This window comes from Piliocolobus tephrosceles, chromosome 2 (genome assembly GCF_002776525.5).
Source record: "Piliocolobus tephrosceles isolate RC106 chromosome 2, ASM277652v3, whole genome shotgun sequence".
NCBI lineage: Eukaryota > Metazoa > Chordata > Mammalia > Primates > Cercopithecidae > Piliocolobus > Piliocolobus tephrosceles.
In genome coordinates this window covers 65,364,544-65,377,766 of record NC_045435.1, presented here as the reverse complement: position 1 = coordinate 65,377,766, position 13,223 = coordinate 65,364,544, and the positions used below count along the sequence as shown (strand labels likewise).

At 37.5% G+C, this 13,223-nt stretch overlaps 1 protein-coding gene across 13 annotated transcripts in view; it reads right to left on the bottom strand.

Moving 5' to 3' along the window:
* The window catches only part of FOXP1 (forkhead box P1), a 631,582-nt gene that overhangs the window by 50,248 nt on the left and 568,111 nt on the right, over positions 1-13,223 (bottom strand). For all 13 annotated transcript variants that reach the window (XM_031935180.1, XM_023200113.1, XM_031935179.1 and 10 more), the window contains one exon: positions 9,005-9,109. In XM_031935180.1, the coding sequence (XP_031791040.1) occupies positions 9,005-9,109 (105 nt within the window). The remainder of the gene's footprint in view (positions 1-9,004; positions 9,110-13,223) is intronic.

The window sequence follows — 13,223 nt, the reverse complement described above, 5'->3', positions numbered from 1 at the left end:
GACACTATTGCTAATAATAAATTTTACCATTTAGACATGGCCATAATATGGTAGACAGTGTCAATAAAAGTATGGAGCAAAGATGATCCCTGTCTTTTAAGTAATGCCTTCTAATTACATGCCGGAAATGATCACATGAAATACCTAAGCTAACCAATGGCTCTTAAAATATAAGAACACTCAACAATGCATCTACAGTGATATAGATGTACCGCATGCATATATGCAGTTATATGTAGAATTAATTGCATAAGTAGACATTCAAAAAATTTTCCAATGTTTTCAAAGCCGACAAGAAAAATTTAAATTTAATTTGCATTTCTAACGAAAATCTGTTTGTTGAAAAAAAAGTGCGTTCAAATGTTATTTGCTTCCTTTTGAGCAAAGTGGTGGCACTGGGCCTGTTATCTTTGGCAAACTTGTCTAAACTTTTCTATCTAATATTCTATATATCACTAGAGGGCACTGTGGTATTTAGGCCACTTTGACCTCTTCGAGTACGAAGAAAGGTCTTGAACTCCTGAGCAATGTCAGAAAGGTTAAAAAAGACACATTGAAAGGGAAAAAAAAAATGTTTTTCGTAACACCCTATTTTTATTTTTCTAAAACCAATAAAAAATGCATGATAAGTAGAAAAGTCAAATTCATAAAAATATACAGCTCATTTTGCAATACTCAAAGACTTGTCACCTCAGATCTGATGGGGAAAATTTTCATCCTCATCTTCTTGAGATTTAAATTGTGAGGCTGGAATTTGATTTGCATACATCCACAATTATAGACAGCTATTCCCTCTACATGGCTGAAGTCTCCTGCACTAACTAGAGGTAATTTCACTGCAGAACATTCAGGCGTGCAAGCTGAGAGCCACAAATGGGTTTGAAACAATTTATGATATCCGGCCTCCTTCGACATGTATTAGCATATACCTGGTTTCTTTAACATACACTTTGTTTTTCCAAAACCACAAACATAGTTGCTGGAATTTCATGTGGAAGTGCTTAAGGGGCTGAAAGTTAACACCTTTGTGATCCATGCTGCCTCATGGTGGCTGTTAAACAAAAGCCTCTTTGTCGAGGCTTTCTTGAAATGTTTTCTTAACATGTTCCAAGTAGTTTTAGGCAGGGAACTAAAGTAAACAAGATGTTACCATGATAAAAACACTTGTGAAAACATTACAGAGCACACTTAGTAGTTTCTTTCACATAAAACTCTTCACAGTTTTGAAAAGTAAAATTCACAGAAAAAAAATTTTAAAAAGCAAATTACCAATGAAATGTCCTCTACTGTCTACAGCTTTCGACCTTTTGGAAAGGGTCAAAGTTCCATCTCTGGGCGGCATCTTCAACATTTCTCTGTCTTCCATTAGAGCACATAGACAGTTTATTTTGGCTTTCAGAAATTACATACATCTGACTAACAAGCAAGGGAATTTTTGTTTTGTTTTGCATGGAGTTTTTCTCCGTGAGAAATCACCAAGAGAAAAAAATTCTTTTCAAATAGGATACTAAGCAAGGATACAAAGGATATTTTTAGTAGATGTTATACAAGTGGCCACCTAAAAGAAAAACTAGGGGAAATGGGAACATTTTCCCACAAGCACATAAGAGTACCTGGTGTTTGTGAAACTATGGGCCTGCGTCTGATTTTACATTCTAAGTTAAAAGCAGGGAAATGTGGTCAGGGTTTAACCTTCAAATCTTCTCCTCATTTTGCCAATGCATTATATGAGCATTAAAAAAAGGGAGGGGTAGGAAAGGGAAGAATTACAGATCCACGTTTTTACTGGTAAAGATTGTGTCTTTCACCTGGTTTGAAAAGAAGAAAAAAAAAAAGGACTCAAGTGGGGAGAGGATGGAAGAACACTGATGAGCTTCACCTCTCTGGATGATATGAGACTTGTTTTTGTTTTTCCCTTACCGGAGGATTCCAAGCAATGCAGGGCTGGACAATTTCATTAGAGTTAGCACAAGCACCTGCTGCTATCAGTTAGCGCTAACAAATGCAACACTCACATGATAACTCATGGTTGCTAGATTAAAAAAAAAAAAAAAACACTAAAACTGCAAGTTGTTTTCAGAAGAAACAGGGAAATAAATGCGTACAACAGACTGGGTATCTGCTGATTCTGATAAAGCGTCCCTCTGTTGGCGGTGAGGGAAAGACAACAGGATGGTTATTTGTACAGTATTTATCTTTGAAATCAAGGGCCCTGTGGTATACCTCACCTTGGGAACAAACGCTGCAGAATGATCACAGAAAAGTGTCAAATCTCTGGTTCTGATTTACCAACACTTAGGATATTTCTTCCTCAGGAGGGAAAAAAATACGCTTCAGTTTTAGACCCGTGAGTGCCCCCTGCCACCTCTCTTTTTTATGAACCCCTCTCTCTGTTAACAGTGGCACAGTATTGACAGATGGGATTTTTATCCTGAAGAACCAAGCTTGGCCTCTGTAACAGTTACAGCTTATTAATCTGGAGCTGCAGAAGACCAGAAAGCTGTTACCTGGCAAAATCACTTCCTCTCCCTGGGTCTGAACCCTAAAAACTGGGTAGAAGAACCCAAGATCGAGGAAGTATAAAAACCATGGCTGGTCAATGAAATCATGGGGCATGACTCACATGGATACCTCCCCCTAAATATGACTAACTTGAGGGTTCTGTGAATCCAAGCTAACATAACCCTGGATAGCTATGTCCGGGGCCACAAATGCATTCCTCAGCTAAAAAACATGTTGGTGAAACCAAAAATGCTACAGAGCACACCGTGGTCCAAGGGACACAGTCATACTCGTTCCTTGTTCCTTATGCATGGTCAACGGCTGCTTTTGTACCCCAATGGCAGAGCTGAGTCGAGTTGCTGTGACAGAGACTGTGTAGACTACAATGCTGAAAATAATTACTGCCTGCCCCTTTATGGAAAAAATGTGCCATGCTGTCCCCTCTGTGTGGGACTTTTTACCAGAGGTCTCTGATTAAAACATTCTATTACAGAACAATTTCTTCTGATATATCAACGCTTCGTATAGTCACAACTCCTCTTCCTAGGTAGAAGGTCGGAAATTTTTGGATATTTAAAATTACCCATCCTTGAAATATAAATGTATCTAAGTAGGTTAAGAGGTTCTAATGCTTTTAAAGAGTGCCCAGTATGGGCTAGGCAGTTTATATGATGTACCTTTTATTTATTCATTCATTCATTTAATTTTTAGAGACAAGGTTTTGCTTTGTTACCCAGGCTACAGTACAGTGTGGCATGAGCATAGCTCACTGCAGCCTCAAACTTCTGGGCTGAAGTGAGCCTCCCACCTTAGCTTCCCAAGTAGGTAAGACTATGGGCACATGCCACGGCACCCAGCTGATTTTTTTTTTTTTTTTTTTGGCAGAGACAGGGTCTTGCTATGTTGACCAGGCTGGTCTCACACTCTTGGCCTCAAGAAATCCTCCCACTTCAGCTTCCCAATGCATTGGGATTGCAGGGGCAAGACACTCATGTCTTGCCTGGTGTACCTTTTAATTCTAACAACCCTAAAAAGTGGTTAACATCCCAAATCACATGTGCTGATACTGAGGCTCAGATGACATGTGGCTAGTTCAAAGAACATATTAATAGTGTCTTCACTACCCAGTCAGCATTTCTCCAAAACTTTCTTTACATCCATTGCCAAGTAGAAAGCAAACTGTCAATAAAAAGTGCTGCCTCTAACCAGGCTATATAATGAAGCAGTTAAGAATAAGTCTTCTGAAGCCAGACTGCCTGGGTTTGGACCTTGGCTCCATCTCTTATTAGTGTGTGACCTTGGGTAAATCACTTAACCTCTCTGGGCTTTAGTTTCCTTAACTGTATGCTGGGAATACTACTACAATACTAGCATATGCTGTTTGTGAGGATTAAATGAGTTAATATATGTGAAGCATTTCGGCACTATGCCTGTTTTAAGGTTCAGCACTATTTAATTATAAACTATTACTAGAGGAGTGGAAAATCAAGGGAATAGAAAGTAGGTAAAAAAGAAAAAAAAATCTATGAAGTAACAATTAAATCGAGGTCAAAGCAATGCTACCTTTATTAAGTAAGAATACCAAGGAGAATTCAAGCAACACTGCTATCAACTTGCCTAAACCATAAGAAATCCCTTCTAAAAAGAGAGGGACAACTGAAGAGAAGCATAGACTAGAAAACTTTTGGTCCACTGAAGCAACTGAAGATGCTTTCAGGATCTATGAATCCAGCAATCTGAGCAAAGTACTTGATGCATTACTCTCTGATGACAATGACTCCCCCCACCCCGCCCAGTGACATCATTCAAAGAAGCCAGGTGGTTTTTATTTGAACCACAGAAGTTTGCTAGCTTCTTTCAGTTCGGTTCAATGGAAAACAAAGTTGGTTTCATCAAAGCCAATTTGATTTCCCTTTAGACTGAACAGAGAAGTGGGAGACGTGAATCTACAAAAAGACTAATTTATTTTCCACTGCACCAGGCAAGATCCTGATACCTGAAGACAACTCTGAATTTCCAAGAGTTAAAATCATGTTGTAGAGGAAAGAGTTAAAATCATGTTGAAATCCTGAATTTGTTACATACAACCAGTCAGCGTGTAACTCAGGAAAGCATCTAGGGGAGTTTCTTCTTACTCAGCATTTGCTCTCCCTTTGCTACTTTACAATATTCATTTTTACATTCTTGAACCAACTCTCTCATACCTAGCCTCCATGTGGTTCACGTGGGGTGAACATCTCCCTCTGCTCTGGAGGCGGCATGTAATGCAACCCTGGGGACGTCATTGTGATTGGCTCAGAGCTAGAACACATGACTCAATCTGGGCCAATGACAGTCTCCCTAGGGCTTTGTCTGGCGCTACAGGGGAAGACACACACTCTGGGACTGATAAACCTGTCCTCTTCAGTTCCACTTGGAAACAGCCCCCAAGTGAAGGCAACACAGAAAAACAGAGCTAATAGACAATCAATACTCCAAAAGCCTTGGTTAAACCAGGATCTAGCCATGCTTGAAGCCAGCTGTACCACTGGACTTCCTAGCTATAGGGGCCAATTATCATCCCTCATTTATTTATTTTTTTCACTTAAGCCAATTAAAGTTGGGTTTCTGTAACTTACAAACAAAAGTCATCTTACAAATATAAGTCAATAAGTAAGTACCAGGAAGTAACCAAGCAACAGTTGCAGGTTGATAGTGGGCATTCCAATTCCACTGAGCAAACAGGAACTGAGAACATGTCGTGTCATGTGCAAAACCACAGTAAATAATTGATAGGTGGTTTCCTATACAAGTGCCAGACTCCTAATATCTTTAGAAGAGAAATGGGCTTTTTTATAGGAATTGAATCTAGGCCCCAATTCTAATGATCTTTATTTTCTTTAATACTAAAATTATTCTCTCTTCCTTTTGGGATAATCTCCTAACAAATAGAACCTAATTGTCAGCTCACATAACAAACGAACCTATGATTTGAGGATTTTTTAGGGTAGGAATATTTTAGCCATTAACAAAATGTTTAAAATGGGTCTAGAAACTGTCGTTTCCCTTTCTGACTCTAAAACTGATATATGTCCCTGAGCTTGTGGATAGCAATTTTAGAGTTCTAGAGATTTTATAACAATAAATCATATTTACAGATGTTTATTAGCCATTCTATAGGTGGAAGAAATCGCACTAAGATATTTATCAAACCTAGCACTGGTGTACAAGAAAAAATCAGAATTTAAAAGTGGCTCTGCCAAATTCTTTTTCTCTCATTATATAAATATGATTAGGCAATTGATCAGGAAAGAACAAAACTAAGATTCTATAGTGAGTGATTTCTAAACAAAACAAAGCCCACTATCACTAATCTGAATAATAATAATTGTAAAGGGTTGTTGCTTAATTTAAAATAAAGCATTGCTGATCTTGATTGTTCATATTTAGAAGCAATTTCGGACATCTCTTTTAAAATATTTCTAAGTACTTAAGTTTTCAATGACCACATACTGCTCTCAGAGTATAATACTGAGGCAAGTAAGCTATGAAACAGATTCACAGGCTTCCATTCATTAACCAAAAATTTATATTCACCAAAACTGCTTGCAGGTAACACTAGATATCTCTCTAAGGATGGCTTTATTACAATATTTGTATCCAGGTTCATGAAGACAGATACAGAGACTGTTCTAACAATATAAAGACCACACAAAACTGGAGACTTGCACATAAATCAGCTCACCTCTGTTTCCCTGGGGCTTGAATGAGAAAGAAAAGCTAGAAGGAGATGGTCCCCAACACCCAATTTGTAAACCATCACACATCCAGATGTACACATGGGCATATGTTATAGTTATACACGTCCATATATTATAGGTATACATGTGCATATGTGATTACATGTCTATATCATGTAACATATTGAATTCATAGGTTAATGATTCAATGATATTATGAATATATTTATATGATACAAAAATGCAGGGCAGTTTGGTCTAAATTTTTTTTTTTTAACTGACAAGATAACACAGGTAAGGAATAGCATAGAAGCATTTCACTTCAGCTATGAGATTAACGTATTTCCTTACAGCGATGCTTTATAGGTGTTACAGCTTCAAATGGGCCAACCCGGGTTTTAGTCATACTTAACAGTAGAAATTAAAGTTACTCCACTCTCCGTATAAGGACAAGAACCCGAACAGAAGTCAGTATCAATATAGGAAGTTAAGAATCAAATTGTTAGCCTTCCTCGGCATCCACTTTCTACATTTATATAATAAAGAATGGGTCCAATCACCCAGCTGCAATTGGCCAGTAATTGTCACCAATTTTATAAAAAATATAGTGCACATGCAATTGCTTCAAAGTGAATAAACTACCTAGGAATCCAACTTACAAGGGACGTGAAGGACCTCTTCAAGGAGAACTGCAAACCACTGCTCAACGAAATAAAAGAGGACATAAACAAATGGAAGAACATTCCATGCTCATGGATAGTAAGAATTAATATCATGAAAATGGCCATACTGCCCAAGGTAATTTATAGATTCAATGCCATCCCCAGCAAGCTACCAATGACTTTCTTCACAGAATTGGAAAAAACTACTTTAAAGTTCATATGGAACCAAAAAAGAGTGTGCATTGCCAAGACATTCCTAAGCAAAAAGAACAAAGCCGGAGGCATCATGCTACCTGACTTCAAACTATACTACAAGGCTACAGTAACCAAAACAGCATGGTACTGGTATCAAAACAGAGATATAGACCAATGAAACAGAACAGAGCCCTCAGAAATAATACCACACATCTACAACCATCAGATCTTTGACAAGCCTGACAAAAACAAGAAATGGGGAAAGGATTCCCTATTTAATAAATGGTGCTGGGAAAACTGGCTAGCCATATGTAGAAAGCTGAAACTGGATCCCTTCCTTACACCTTATACAAAAATTAATTCAAGATGGATTAAAGACTTAAATGTTAGACCTAAAACCATAAAAACCCTAGAAGAAAACCTAGGCAATACCATTCAGGTCACAGGCATGGGCAAGGACTTCATGTCTAAAACACCAAAAGCAACAGCAACAAAAGCCAAAATTGACAAATGGGATCTAATTAAACTAAAGAGCTTCTGCACAGCAAAAGAAACTACCATCAGAGTGAAGAGACAACCTACAGAATGAGAGAAAATTTTTACAATCTACCCATCTGACAAAGGGCTAATATCCAGAATCTACAAAGAACTTAAACAAATCTACAAGAAAAAAATCAAACAACCCCATCAAAAAGTGGGTGAAGGATATGAACAGACACTTCTCAAAAGAAGACATTTATGCAGCCAACAGACACATGAAAAAATGCTCATCATCACTGGTCATCAGAGAAATGCAAATCAAAACCACAATGAGATACCATCTCACACCAGTTAGAATGGTGATCATTAAAAAGTCAGGAAACAACAGGTGCTGGAGAGGATGTGGAGAAATAGGAACACTCTTATACTGTTGGTGGGAATGTAAACTAGTTCAACCATCGTGGAAGACAGTGTGGCGATTCCTCAAGGATCTAGAACTGGAAATACCATTTGACCCAGCCATCCCATTACTGGGTATATACCCAAAGGTTTATAAACCATGCTGCTATAAAGACACACATGCACACGTGTTTACTGCGGCACTATTCACAATAGCAAAGACTGGGAACCAACCCAAATGTCCATCAATGATAGACTGGATTAAGAAAATGTGGCACATATACAACATGGAATACTATGCACCCATAAAAAAGGATGAGTTCACATCCTTTGTAGGGACATGGATGAAGCTGGAAACCATCATTCTGAGCAAACTATAGCAAGGACAGAAAACCAAACACCGCATGTTCTCACTCATAGGTGGGAATTAAACAATGAGAACACTTGGACACAGGAAGGGGAACATCACACACTGGGGCCTGTTGTGGGGTGGGGGGAGGGGGGAGGGATAGCATTAGGAGATATACGTAATGTAAATCGCGAGTTAATGGGTGCAGCACACCAACATGGCACATGTATACACATGTAACAAACCTATACGTTGTGCACATGTACCGTAGAACTTAAAGTACAATATAAAAAAAAGATGATACCTCCAACAACAAAAATATATATATTTTTTATGTATAGTGCATATGTCACTGATTTAATATGTAAGGGCATGATAAAAGTAAGCGCTAAATAACTGCAAGTTTAATACTGGGATCATTTTTTTCTTTTTAAATCCTTGTCACTCTGAAAAATGGGTAAATACAGGCTCTAACTGAGACTTATGCCTTTGGATGTAAGTCTTTTTCCCATTGTAGTACAACCCTCAATAGATTTTGTAACTATTCCTATGACAGTGCGCTAGACCTTGTGATTTAGAGTCCACTCTCAAAGGGTTGAAGTGAAACTCTCCATCAAAAAGGCATTTTATGAGCAAAGCATGAACAGTGGGAGGTGTTGTCTGTGTAAAATAAGAAAACAAAATAAAATCTTTCTTACTTTAGAAATGATTGGAAATCTTCGCACACTGCTTCACAGCCTGGCCACTTGCATACACCATGTCCATAGAGAGGATGGCTATGGGGGTGCTCCTCATGGGACAAACTGAAAGAAAACACACAGAAGACCAGAGAATGAATTTGCTGCCAAGAACCATTCCACCAGACGAGGATAAAAAAGGCAGGAGGAGCCCACATGGCCAAATGTGGACAAGACAAATCTGTGATTTCCCCCATCCCGTGTAATTGACTAATTAATTCTGCATTGTTTGCTAAAAGCAAGAATTAAATTATACCTAAATGTATTTAGTCAAATGTTAGAAATGTACATCTATGTACGAAAAAGTGTTTGACAGGCTTTTGTTAGATGCAAAGCTCTTTACTCAGACTGCGAAGGAGTCTTTAAAAAGCTAGAACTTATTTAATCTACATAATGAAAATGATAAAATCTGTACTTGATTTTGAGATTCTCTTGCTATATCTACAAGGAATATCACCCATTTTCTTCCCTTCCCTTCCCCCAGAAACTGCCTTCATATAATCCCATATTTTTTCCCAAGTTAATTTTATCTAGCAAAGAAGAGTACAATTAAATAATTTAGAATAATACCAAAATAATTTAGCAAGACAAATGTATCCAAGCAGATGATTACTTTTTTTTAAAGCTAATAATGGCAAGAAGATTATATTCCTAAAATTCCTAACACCAAGAGTGAGAGAAAATTTGGCATGAACACGAAGGGGTTAATCCTCCAGTGGGGTTCCAATCAATACGTAATGATCTGGCCACACGGATCCAAGTCATGGGATGCTTTGATCCGCACCATGTGGTGCTCGGGGAACAGTATCTGTTGCACTCGCTGATGAACCATATTCTCAAATATTTTCTCTATTATATTTCTGCATCCAGACTTCTTTCAGACAAATTATTTTTACAGTTGTTTCCATAACCTTAAATTCCATCAGACAGAAATGTAAAACTAACATTGAGAGTTCTGTTTCGTACTCAAGTGCATTCCCTTCCCGGGAAGGGCTATTTTGCAACTTACTCGACTGTCTCTGCCTGACTTTGAACTTCAAGCACAGTGAATGATGATTACACAAGCACACACACGCGTGCGCGCACACACACAAGAGGCCTGTATTTCATTTCATATTGCCATCAGGATGTATATTCATGTATTTTATCAATTTACATTCATAGAGCAGATGTACACAAACGCCACTTGTCCCTGACTTAGACAACCCACAGTAAGTGTATTATGAACACAAACCAAGGAGCCTCGAAAGTAAACACACAGACACACAGAACTACATCTGATCAAAGATCATTACGTCTCCCTATGACTTTTGAATAATTTTGCTGGAAATCTAGTACAACTTAAAGATAATAACAAGCTATTTTGTCCTAACAAAGAAAACAGGTCTTAGAATTAAAAAAAAAAAAAAAAATTTTTTTTAAAGGTAGAAAAATAACTTATAAAAATACAGAAAGGTGCCCCTCATACAAGAAAGGAAGACAGCAAGGGAACTCAAGTAGCTATAGTGAGATTTATAAAGCCAAACAATAAAAGGATATTCCCTAAGCAGTTAAGAGGGTAAAACTGCATTGGACCCAAGTAAAGAATTACTACCTATTTGTGTCCATCTTCAGATCTGTGAATGAATAAAATAGATAGTATGAAAAAAGAATTTTAAAAATTTATTAACAGTATTACAAATGAAAGAATACTTCAACAGTAGTAGAATTCTCAGATACTCTAAGGGGGAAGAAAATCATTTCAAAAGAAAACTTTTAATCAATAGCTTAAAAAGAAGAGAAAAATATCCCAACTTTAATAGTTATTTTCTTTAGCAATTTTGAGATTATTCTTGTAACTTTAAAAGAGTAAAATATTTTTGTTGTAGAAAACTTGAAAATCCTGAAAAGAAAAAAAACTACCTTCAAGTACACACACACTTGATAAGGTAAGGCATGAATATTTATATCATTCTTTTACATTTAACTTAATTGTGTAAATACTTTCTCACGTTCTCAACTCATCTTCAAAAATCTTATTTACTGATGGGTAATAGTCCATTGCATGCCGTCTTAACTCTAATTATATGCCAACATTTAACCATTCCTCTATTTTGGACATTGAGTTTCTCTTCATGTTTGTTATATTTGTAAATAATGTTAGAAATAAAATTTACCAGCTTAAACATCCCAAAGTATCACAACTGACTGCTACCAGAAGATATATTCAGAGAAATAGAATCACTCAATTAATGAGTACCAAAATTTAACACTGAATATTCTATCAAGTTGCTCTTGAAAAATGCTACATGCCGAGTACATTCTTCGCCAGTATACATATTTTGTGTGATTTTTTTCTATTTGGAAACAAGGAGCCTGAACTAGTTAGGATGAAAAATCAATATTACTAGTTAGAACTGTAAATGGTTAAACGGCTGTGCTTCCTGGGTTAAGCTGGGGGTGTTCTGAAAATAATAATACAAGAGAAAATAACAATATACATTCACTAGCAGGGTTTTGGACTCGAAATAAAATGTGTAGAATTTAACACGATGTTTGCTGTTCCCCATCCTGTTTTTAGTTAACTTACTGTGAAGGATCCAAGATCTGAAAAAAAACTATTCACGTCTAAGAATTTACTTTTAGTTCAACTTGTTATCACTACTTCAAAGGGCAGGTAACAACTCACTAGGGCCTTAGAAGGCAACCAGTTGTAACCGAAGTCTAAAGAAACTCATACTCTTCACACACGGGTACATTTACACATTCAGAAGACCGCTTGTGAATCTGTCTCTTGTTAAAAAATTTCTTTATTATGAAAAGATTACATGCTCTTGCTTTTACAGGTTCACATATTAAACTGCAGTGGCTCCCGAAGGAAGTGCACCCCCACACACCAACCTAGGCATCATTTACCATTCTGGTTTACATTGCATTTCTCTTCTAACACGTTATTATTTTAGAAAATGGAAACATACTGTACACACTATTGTCATTTGCTTTTCATATTTAACATAAAACTGGACACTTTTAAATGCACAATTGTCTGACACAAAGTGTTTGGCTTTGGAAGGAGAGAGAACAAGCTGGCAGAAGTGACTTGTTAGCATCTTTTTGGAAAGATACCTAAGAAACTGGAACAACTGTTGCCTCTGGGGAGGGGTACAGGGAGTCAGGAGTAGCAGGGAAACTCGGTTTTCACCATACTTTTTATATCTTTTGAAGTTTTAATTTTGCACATTGTAGGAACTGTTGCTGTGCAATTATTAATTTTTTTGCACACATGTGTGTTTGCATATATGTATGCAGTAGGAAAAGAATCAAGTGATATGCAGGACTTGATTTCCAGTCTGCCGTGTGCTCTTAACAGTGGCACAGTGAATACCACACACCCGCTGCACGTGCGACTGGGTCTCGCTTTTAGCTTTGCAGTCGTTCTGTATGAAGCATCATTGGACAACACCAGCTGCCCCTCTGAATGGGAGCTTTTCTGTTTTCTCAAAAAAGTGGAACAAGCATTTATATTCTTGCTGCCTTTTGGGTCGTGCCAAAAAAGACAAGAAGGGAAATAAAAATGAGGAAAATAATGTTTCTATCTTGAATTAATTTAGAGCTACATTTGCAGGATGAAACATGGTGGGAAAAGGATGATCTGGGCATCTGATGGTAAAATAAAGCAGTGAGCCTAATCATTTAAGTAAATTATTCAAGGGTAAACTCACCAATGTGTAAAGTATCATTTCTGAAAAGCTGCTAGGGTCAGTGACGAAAATAGGTAGGTTTTGTTTTTAAAAGACTTAAACATGTTTGCCAAAATTAGACTTGTAAAACTTTAGGGTCAATTGTTTAATAAGGTGTATTTTACTACTAACTCCCAGGTTGAACATTCCTAGGCGCAGGGATCACTTTTTCAGCTCCACATACTTAGTACCTCCAACAGAAAACGGGTTTGACGCCAGTTGCGGTGGCTCACGCCTATAATTCCAGCACTTTGGGAGGCTGAAGTGTGTGGATCATTTAAGGTCAGGAGTTTGAGACCTGCCTGGCTAACATGGTGAAACCCCATCTCTACTAAAAAATACAAAAATTAGTCAGGTGTGGTGGGGGGCACCTGTAATCCCAGCTACACAGGAGGCTGAGACAGGAGAATCACTTGAACCTGGAAGGCAGAGGTTGCAGTGAGCCCGATCGTACCACTGCA